We start from the raw sequence: 10,556 nt of genomic DNA on the forward strand, positions 1-10,556 counted from the left end.
ATACTCCTCTCAGAAAAGTAGGAACCTCAGTTCTCTTTCTTGTGGAGCTGATTTTAAAATGGGTAACTGAGCTGGTTGAAGCCCTCTCTGCCAGGGAATGCTGGGGGACATACTGGGAAGCCTGGCAGGTGGGGCCTGGCAGCTTCCCCTGAGCCCTTAGTGTGCTCACGGCTTCTGCAGCCAAGGGCTTATGGTGGGAGAGTGGGGGGTCTGAGTTCCCGCTCCCCGGGCAAGGGCACTGCGTTGGGTATGAGTTTGCACACCTGTGTGTGCTAGCCCACGTGACCTTGTTCAGTTCTCAGCTGACAACCTGGAATACCTTCAAGGAAATGAAATCAGTAGATAAAACCAAAAGGCAAGCATGAGAGCCTTTTCTCTCGGCTAGAAACCTGGCCTGCATCTCTTCTAGACGATTTTCTAAAACTTAGTCTTCTAGAATGATTGTGCCCAAGGGTGATGAAGGCTTTTGAAAGCTCAGGCCCAGTTCTATAGCTGACTGCCCCTGACATCTGGAGATTTTAGTGGCGCGTGGCCCTTGGAATATTCGTGTTGAGCATCGGGGCAGTGCCGCGTACAGCTGCTTACTTACCTTTTCATTGTTTCCCCACCCCTCTTCTTTGAAAGCCAAAGGCACGTCCCTGACAGCTGAACATGGCACGGGGAGGAATAATCTGGACACTTTTGACGACAAGTTACACCTCCACTCAGCACTATGGACTCCACGATGCCTTTGAGTCTGTTTTCCCAACCTCCTGTGGGCCTCGAGGGTAGAAATCTGCCGGGCTGTTGTTGTAACGAGGATTTCCCTGAAGCTATGTCAGTAGCAGTGAGTACTCGTAAAGGACACTGGATCAAGTTCAGCCACCGAAATTGCTTTTATCAGTGTTAAAGTGGTCTGGACTGCTTGCTACCAATCTGTGAGAAGTTTTTGCTTTGTTTTTTAACTTGCAGCACATCATGGAGCCGCTCTTTGAGTAGATTGGCTGGGGGAGAGCATGTCTTGGCAAAAGCATTACTGTAGACTTTCTCCCTTCCTCCTCTCCCCGTCCCAGGTGTTTTTCTTACACTGTCTTCTGTAGGTCCCTCTCCAGCAGTTAGGTACCCCAGCTGGAGACGCCTTCCGGAGGAGGGCAGAGCTGCCCCCTGCACAGCCCTTCGCAGAAGGGCTCGGTCGTTAGGTTCTTACAGCGACGCTCCAGGATTGGAATACGGACGTTAGCGCGAGGCACCGGGACAAAATAGCCTGTGTTTTCCCCCAGCCTTTTGCAGGTGATTTGGGATAGAAGCTGTCAAGAGTTTCTAACTTACAAACTGGTTTAAAGCCATTGATGCCCAGAAAGCGAGTATACGACATTTTAGAGGCTTACTTTTCATGGTACAAAAGCAATTCTATGTGATTTTTTTTTTTAAGAAAATGCAAATGCAAACTAGTTTTGATAATGGAAAGCCAAATTTTGGTTGGGGAAAGGGGGGGGGTGGATGAAATCACTATGGGGGGAATGTTTTTCCAAGATTTCCAAAGAGATGGAATTTTTTATCCTTCAAGTTTTCATGTTAAACAGTATGGTAGATTGGGCTGGCTGTCCTGCTCAGTCTCCCATTTTTAAAAAATTGCCTTTGTAAAGTGAAATTATTAGGATGCAGCAGAAACTGTCATTCACTAAGTCATTAATATACTTAATGTTTCCAGGGCACTCTGTGCATTACCCTCAGTCTCTGTGGATACTGTCCTGGGACTCTGTAAATTTCTGTGTCGAGTGCTCCCCATATTGTGTGTGTATCTGCACTCCCCTTCCTGTCCACGTGTTCATTTGGATGCCAGTGGGTGGGGAGCAGGCACCCAGGGAGGGGAGTAGGCAGATGTGTACGTGTGCCCATGCACAGATGCTGTGACGCATTATATAGTGTCTCCCCGACAGACCCTCCTTTCTGGGGATTAATGCCAGCCATCTTCCTGAGAGAGATTTGGAGACCTTCGTGGTTATTCGTTTATTTTTTTTGAATACCCCATCCCAAAAGACAGAGCTTAATATGTTAAAACGTCATTGCTTAAGAAGGTATCATTGAATTTGGGGGATGAGCTGGGGCATTTTAACTGGTGATTCCACTCTCACAGCTCCTGAAACAATAAATAACCCAGGCACTTGTACTTAGAAGAACACACAAAGTTGCCGAACACCACAGGGTAAATTTCCCAAGGCTCTGATCATTGTTCTGGGCAGAGCCTGGACAGAGCAAATCAGTGCATCCTTTTTTTCCCTACAGTTTTTGGGTTACAAACTTCAGTTTCAGGGAATTTCAAGTCAACAACACGTAGAATGAATAAATACTTGGTTACCAGCCTAATAATGTGAATTGCTACAGAATTACTCTTATTATGTAAGACAACGAAAACTTTATGCAGATACTTTAGCTATAAATTGATGTAAACTATTGATTTTTTTTTTTAAAGGAAGGGGAGAGGAGTATCTTGTTCACTTATTATGCAATCAGTAAATATTTTTAAAAAATGATACTATAGGAGAGCTTATTAAGGAGAGCGCGTGGATGGGCCAGTTTGGTGCAGTTAGGAGAAATCAGTCTGGTTGTTCCGTCCCAGTGGAGGGAGAGAACGGAGGTGAGGGGGAATCAGAACGTCTTTAGTTGATTCCTGGGTGACAAGTGCAATGGGGTATGGGTAGAATTTATTTTCAGAGCCAAGGGGACTTGATGGATATAAATAAAGTTGCTTTTAGCAATGGAATTTATAGACAGATCATGTTGTTCCGAAAGATGTGAATAGGACCCATGATAGCAAGTTGATTCAGAATTATGTAGATATTTAGATAAGCGAGTGTTGATCATTTGATTTCTTAGACTGAGGTTTTAATTGAATTTCATTATGTCTCCCGGTAGTACACAGATGATCGGGATTAGGAAATTAGCCATTTTGGATTCTGCCTGCCACAAACAGACCTATTCTAAACAGTGCTATTAAATTTTAGACTGTTCAAATATTTTATTTTCTCCTACAACTACTTTTTATTATAATGAACAATTAAGACCATTTAAAACACGGGAGTACAAGTATTTTTTTGAATTAAATTAACTTGCAAAAACCAAATTTGCAGTGGTTGGGTTGTTTCTAGACAGACTTTGGTATCAATTTAAAACCAAGATAATTTTTATATTCTTTCCAATAGAATTTCATGACAACTCCTGCAGTTTTCTTAACCTACAAAAAAAAAAAAATGTGCTGCAATGATGAACAAAGAATTCTACAAAACCTACTTTTGTATCTTTATTTTGGAATTTCTTGTTCTATTATAAATATGGAAGTATCCCTATTTCAGAAGACATATTTTGTTAAAAATGAATTGTACATATTTAAATATGTATTTTTGCACAGGTCTTTTTTTCTGATATCCTGTTTTGGTACAATTGAGATCATCTAGTATTTATTTATTAATTAATAAAAGTAAATACCTTTTTATAATTTGAAGTGGTTCACTGCCAAGCCAATAGTTCTAGAACCTGCCTCCTTTACAGTTTAAGGGATGCCTCTGTTCTGTGAAAGTCTTGTTGTCCCTTTTCATGTCTCGGGAGTGGATTCGTACAGACGAAGTGGGCATTGCTTCTCTCTAGTTGCCTGATTTCCCGATAGACTACATGTAACTAAGTGACACACTGCTTTTCTTTCGTTAGTGTTTTGTGTGTGAGTGTGCGTGTGCGTGCGTGCGTGCGTGCCTGTGTGTGTGTATGTGTACGCTCTGAGCACATGTGTGTTAGTCTGTGATGTGGTTTCAAACTAACGGAAAAAGTGCCTGAACCTAGTTTTAAGCTTCGACAGATTCTTTAAAAAGACTTGAATGTTCAGTTGAAACCTTTGGAGTTTGCTTTTTCCACCTAAATATTGTTTCTAAAATTTTAGGGGAGGGGTTGAAAACCACCGATGCTGGTAATTTTATAAGGTATTTTAAAATTAAGGCCTTTTGGTTCACAGTAATTCAACTGGTGACGTATTGCCCGGTGGCAGCAAGGGTTACAAATCTGTTTTGTCAGCCAGCAACTTAGATGATATATCCGTTTTGTTATTCACTCATGAAATACAGAGTTTAAAATAGAATATTTAACATATTTTCTATTCCAAAAATATAATACAAAGTACCTCTGAAAACATTGCAAAATGTATAATTTGAAAAATGTAACTTATAAAGGCAGCTGTCTTCCTGCGAGAGTTCTGTTGCCAAGGAATTTCTTACTGTCTCATTATGTCCGGGGTGGGGAAGGGGGGGTGGGAGGGTGGGGGGCTTTGGAAATGATTGTGAAAAGTTTCATTGTTTAACAGAAAATAATCATTTTTACATTTTGTGCAAAACATTTTACATTTTCAGATCATTTAAATGAGCACTACATACTGTCAGTGTGAATGTAGGGCCTTGAAAAGCATTTTGCTGTTTTTTTGAGCTTGGTTATAAAAGCAATCTCCTGTGTTGAAATGTGTGAATAGTGTGATAATTTGTACACATAATCAAGAGCATCTCAGCTGGACTTCGTGTTGGCTGCTGTATAGAAACATGAACAAATGTCAAGGGATAGAAAATTACTTTGGATATTTAAAAGAGAAGAAATATATAGTCTATTTGTTTTGTAACAAGTTTCTGTAAATAAAATAATTTATACTATTTATAAGAAAAGGTTGTGCTTTGCTTTATGAGAAATTAGTTTGTGGAACAAACATGTTACTAAATGGGCAATAAAATTAGGACTTCTCAATAAATAAGGCTGGCTGCATGAAATATTTTACATGTTTCTGCCTCGTGATCCTAAACCCCTTTCAATCCCGTCTGACTTGCATTCATTTTTGGCATCAGACCCCCTTGTGAAGCACCTGTGTTTACCTTCCCTTCTGTATAAGCTGAGTACTTGTGAGGGCTGAGGATGTTTCATTCTTGGGCACAAAGCTTTGCTTCGGAGCAATTGATGACTGGGTAAACTGTGAACGCTACTGCATTCTTGCCCTGCGGGTTTGTCAACAAAGGGAAGTCGATAGATTGGGAAACATGTTGTCTTTGTGCTTGCTTTTGTGTAAATGCGATGGCGTGTGGTCGGTTTTCCGTTTGTATCCCGAGGTAAGTTTTGTATCCCGAGGTAAGTTTTGTATCCATGGCTAGTCCGATCTCTTCCTTGCTTTTACGTACTTCTTCCTTCACCGGCAGTGCAGGTGCATTTCGGTATTATTCAGCGCACAACATAAACTTTTTGTCTCTAGAAATTGGACAAGTTTGACAATTTACAAATCATTCTAAAAAATTAAAAATTATTTTTGTTGCTTAAGATAACAAAGGAAGCGACTGATTTGTGTGTTGAAGAAAATGTCCAGATACTAATTGGAGTGAGGGGTAGTTTCAACCCCCCACCACACCATGGACTTCCCATTCCCTCCTTAGATCAACCAACTCCTAAATCATCCCTAAGAAGCTCCTTTTGCCTTGGGCGTCCTTCTTCAACTTTCTGGGAGGAGGTTCACTCAATTTTTTTTTTTTTTTAAGTTTATTCACTTCGGGGGGTGGGGGGGTGGGGAGAATCTCAAGGAGGCTCTGCGCAGTCAGTGCAGAACCCGACGCAGGGCTCGAATTCGTGAACCACAAGATTATGACCTGAGCTGAAATCAAGAGTCGGACACTTAACCAACTGAGCCACCCAGGTGTCCCGGTTCACTCAATTTCTTAACGCTTTTTTATTTCCCTTCCCTTGCAGGTAACCTGGCCGTGAATAGCAGGAGATGCTCCCAATGCAAGGAAGGGGGGTTGGCAGGAAGGCAGGGTAAGGTCATTCTCGGCAGAGGGAGCAAACTGGGCAAGCATAGGTGGGAAGAAATGTGGAAGAGAGATCCATTCTAGGTGAAGCTTCTGGAAAGGAGGGGCTGAAGGGTTGCAGAAGTTGGTACCACATTGTCAAGGACCTTAAATGTCATGGGGCCTTCATTCTCAGGGACATACCGTTTAACCAAATGTAGCTGTCAGCACCCCGAGATTGTCGGGGCCTAGAGCCGGTGTGGTGCAAGTGCCAAAAGTCAAAGCCATTTCGATCTTTGCTGAAAATCCCTTTTTCTTGCACTTCCCTCTCTTTTGCCTTACACCACCTCCTTTACACGTCTCTGCCTTGTCTCCTCCTCTCTGCCTCTGCCTATATATATATATATATAAAATTTATTGCCAAATTGGTTTCCATACAACACCCAGTGGTCATCCCAACAGGTGCCCTCCTCAGTGCCCATCACCCACTTTTCCCTTTCCCTGACCCCCATCAACCCTCAGATTGTTCTCAGTATTTAAGAGTCTCTTGTGGTTTGGCTCCCTCCCTCTCTGTTATTTTGTTTTCCCCCTTCCCCTCTCCCATGGTCTTCTGTTAAGTTTCTCAGGATTCACATAAGAGTGAAAACATATGGCATCTGTCCTTCTCTGTATGACTTATTTCACTCAGCATAACACTCTCCAGTTCCATCCACGTTGCTACAAAAGGCCATATTTCATTCCTTCTCATTGCCAAGTAGTATTCCATGGGGTATATAAACCACAATTCCTTTATCCATTCATCCATTGATGGACATGTAGGCTCTTTCCATAATTTAACTGTTGTTGAAAGTGCTGTTATAAACATTGGGGTACACGTGCCCCTGTGTGTCAGCACTCCTGTGTCCCTTGGATAAATTCCTAGCAGTGCTATTGCTGGGTCATAGGGTAGATCTATTTTTAATGTTTTGAGGAATCTCCACCCCGTTTTCCAGAGCGGCTGCATCAGTTTGCATTCCCACCAACAGCGCAAGAGGGTTCCCGTTTCTCCACATCCTCGCCAGCATCTATAGTCTCCTGATTTGTTCATTTTGGCCACTCTGACTGGCGTGAGGTGATATCTGAGGCCTATCAGATCGTGGGTTCTTAATCTTTTTGTTTCTTTCACAGATTACAAGAATCGCATGAAAGGAGTTATGGATTCTCTCTGCCAGAGGCACAGATGCACCGCATTTTATGTTCCACTTGCAGGACTTTACAAGCCTGAAGGCCATCCTCCACAGCCCAGGGATAGAAGAAAGCCCACGATGAAACTTGGGAGAAAGTGTATTTTGGTGAAGACAGATCGGTAAAGAGTGAAGTTAGCAGCTCAGGGAAGGCAGCGGATGAGGTGGAAATGGTTTCGTTAGAAGTTTAGACAGTTGACACCCCGTCGTCATTAACCCCGTTGTCATTAACAACCCGTCATCAACCCACTCAGGTAAGGTTTGCATTTCCTCCTCCCTCTTTCTCCAGGATAATTGGAACAACAGGTATTGGTTGAGTGGAAAAGGTAGAACTTGAGCAGGGCGCTCAAGCAGGGAGCAAGGAATTAAGGCCTGTGAGTGAGGGTCTGGCTCAGTCCATGATGATGGGCTTGATTGGGTATTCAAGGGATAGAACCCGAACCGTATTTGTAATCACCCTCCCGGTAAAGTCTCCTGATCCCCCTTCCAAGTAACTTGTCTGTGATGAGACAAGTTAAGTGATTTGTTCAAAGTCACAAAGCCAAGTCCACGTTTAATTTAGTGTGGCCGTTAACGGAAGAGGGGCTAACCAAAGCGGATCCGGATTAAAGAGTTAGGAGGGTGGCACAGCACTTTAAGGACAGGTCAGGCAACAGAGGGGTCAGATGGCGGGGTCAGAGTCGAATAGCAGGTTTCGGTTTTAACAACAGAGCTGTTCAGAGGTGCTTGTGATGCCTGCGTCCTGGGAGAGAGAGACTACGGCAGGGGACAGAAGTGGCAGGGGAGAGAGCCCTGGAGTTCAGCCTAAGGAACCGTGAGGCGAGGCTCTTCCTGCATAGGTTGCCAGTTTCAAAGTCGTCAGGGTTGAGAGGAAGACCGAGCCAGCTGCTCCGTCAGGCGTCAATAGGATGGAGAGCTTGGAGGTCTAAAGGCAATGAGCACAAGTGAGTCGGTGGCGTTGTAGGTGGTGAACAGCTTCATAGAGAAGCCATTTTGAATGAGGGTGGAAATCCTAGGGCCAGGAGAGAGCAACGGTCTAGCAAACAGTGGACTGTGTGTTGGCCCCAAGTTCTGCGGTATATATGAGGGAACAGCCCTTAACAGAGGACTTCAAGAAAAGCAGAGTCCTCAGAAACCAAACGCAGAGTTTTATCAGCCTCGATGTTACGCTGATTGCAGAGACCCTGGAAAAGCGGGCCTCTGGCGAACTCTTAAGGGGGTTGGCAAAGTTGCCAGGATGCCACGTAGTGGCAGTCCCGACCACGTGGTCACTTCCCTGAGGCAGTCTCAGGATTTACAACTGCTGGACCGAGACTGATCACGGAGTGGCCCATTGCCCGCCCTTAACTTTTCACATGCAGTGTGTACTGGGAGGTTTATGGCAGAGCTTTCTGAGTGACAGGAGGTAATCCTCCCCCTTGACCGTGTACTTCCAGGTTACAGTGAGCTGGACCAAACTTCTACAATTCTTGGTATCCTTTGTAGGTCTTCAGAAACACAGTAATGCAAACCCGTGTTCTGTCTGTGCCTTTGGAGCCTAGTGGTTATCTAAGCTTTTCATGTTTTCCAAATAGGGATTTAACTTCATTCCCCCATGGCCATTGTGGAGGTGGTGGGTCTCCTACAACTTGTAGTTTGTACTGCATGAGGAAGGTGAGAGATTACCTGATCCCCCTCTCCCCCCGACCCCCATCATGGAGGAAGCTAATATTTCAAGCATCAGCCATTAATCCTCTTTAAAAGATAAGTTGGTGTCACCTGGGTCGCTCAGTTGTGGCTCAGTCGGTTAAGCATCCGACTTCGGCTCCGGTCATGATCTCATGGTTCGTGAGTTCGAGCCCCACGTTGGGCTCAGTGCTGGCAGCTCAGCCTGGAGCCTGCTTCGGATTCTGTGTCTCCCTATCTCTGTCCCTCCCCCACTCACGCTCTGTCTCTCTCTCTCTCTCAAACATTAAAAAAAAAATTTAAGAGCTAGGTTAAAAACAGCACCAAGGATTAATTGAAAATTATACAGTTGGTTTGCTAATGATCAGTAACCTGATCCGTTAATGCTTGGTCAGGTTATTAAAGACTAAATGCATTCAATCATGAAGTGTGTACAATATGGTGGGGGGGGGAGGGTAATGCAGGAAAAACAAACTCACATGCCACCCGGGCCGGCAAGCAGTAGAAGGCAACAGGGAAAGCCAAGTGAACCAGGCCATGATGGAGAGTATGTGCTAATAACCATTTAGCTTGACTGGCAATATGAGACTGGAGTTAGCCTAATGTGTCCATTCTTCCAGAGAAGCTAGATAGGTGACTTCTGAATTATGTTTTCAATTTTTAGATGGTGACCATAAATTATTATTTTTTCTTGAAAACTTTGGGGGGGTGGGGGGGGACAGCGGTAGCATCGCAGTTTGTAGGTGACCAGTATGCAAGTTTGTATCATCAGGAGGCATCTTTTGCCATCCTGATTGGCTTTGGTGTTTTTGAACTTTTTGATCCCCACCTGTGGGAAACATGAACTTGGACCTAAAATTTCCTCGGCAAGCCTTTTATTAGATTGAAAATACTCTGTCAATAAAGCAGACACTAGCAATCCACAGTCCTATTTGGTAACAGACGGAAGTGTGTTAAAAACATAAGTTTCGGGGCGCCTGGGTGGCTCAGTCTCTGTTAAGCATCTGACTTCAGCTCGGGTCATGATCTCACGGTTCAAGAGTTCGAGCCCCACTTCGGGCTCTGTGCTGACAGCTCAGAGCCTGGAGCCTGCTTTGGGTTCTGTGTCTCCTTCTTTCTCTCTGCCCCTCCCCCGCTCACACTGTCTTTCTCAAAAGTGAATAAACGTTAAAAAAACATCAGTGTGGTGAGATCAAATACAAAAATCTCGACAATTGTTTATCCTACAAAAGTTGGCTGAGGTACCTCAATTTATTCATCTTACATGATAACTTTCTACTAAACAGATTACTGTCCTGAGAAATGCATTTTAGTAAATTGCTGTTGTGTTTAGTGCTGTAGTGGTATTTTCACGTAGATGAGCCACATAAGCCTGATTTCTCCTGCACTTTACAAATGAGGGGGAATAGGCTGAGAGAGATGAAGGAGGTTATTTCTCCCAACATCAGGTGGCCAGTGTGAGGGCAGCTGGGACCAGAATTGGCGGTTTCTAGCTTTAGTGTCAGTCCTGTTTCTCCCACAGCATATGGCCTCTTAGAAAGAGACAGGTTGGATGCCACCTTTATTTTCACCTCCAGATTACTTTGAGGTATCATAGTAGTCCACTGGGATTTGTAATTACATAGAATAACTCGTGAACATTATGTAACAAAGGGTCCAATTTTCTATTAAAAACTACACGTACAGGGGATTAGAAATGGAGAGCATCAAAATGGTGACCGGAGCTGCCTCTCTAGGGTGTGGAATGACAAGGCAATCCGCTTTAGTATCTTTTTTTTTTTTTTTAAAGTTTATTTTGAGAGAGAGCACGTGTGCATGAGTGGGGGAGAAGCAGAGAGGGAGAGAGGATTCCAAGCAGACTTCGTGCTATCAGCTCAGAGCCCAGGTCGGG

General features: G+C 43.9%; 1 protein-coding gene across 17 annotated transcripts in view; it reads left to right on the forward strand.

The window, feature by feature from the left end:
- Positions 1–3,475, forward strand: part of ATXN7 (ataxin 7) — a 141,791-nt gene extending 138,316 nt beyond the window's left edge. For all 17 annotated transcript variants that reach the window (XM_045051808.1, XM_045051805.1, XM_045051811.1 and 14 more), the window contains one exon: positions 625–3,475. In XM_045051808.1, coding sequence (XP_044907743.1) covers positions 625–642 — 18 coding nt within the window. In that variant the 3' untranslated portion in view covers positions 643–3,475. The remainder of the gene's footprint in view (positions 1–624) is intronic.
- The last annotated feature ends 7,081 nt before the right edge of the window (positions 3,476–10,556 follow it).

This window comes from Felis catus, chromosome A2 (assembly GCF_018350175.1).
Source record: "Felis catus isolate Fca126 chromosome A2, F.catus_Fca126_mat1.0, whole genome shotgun sequence".
In the NCBI taxonomy this organism is placed as follows: Eukaryota; Metazoa; Chordata; class Mammalia; order Carnivora; family Felidae; genus Felis; species Felis catus.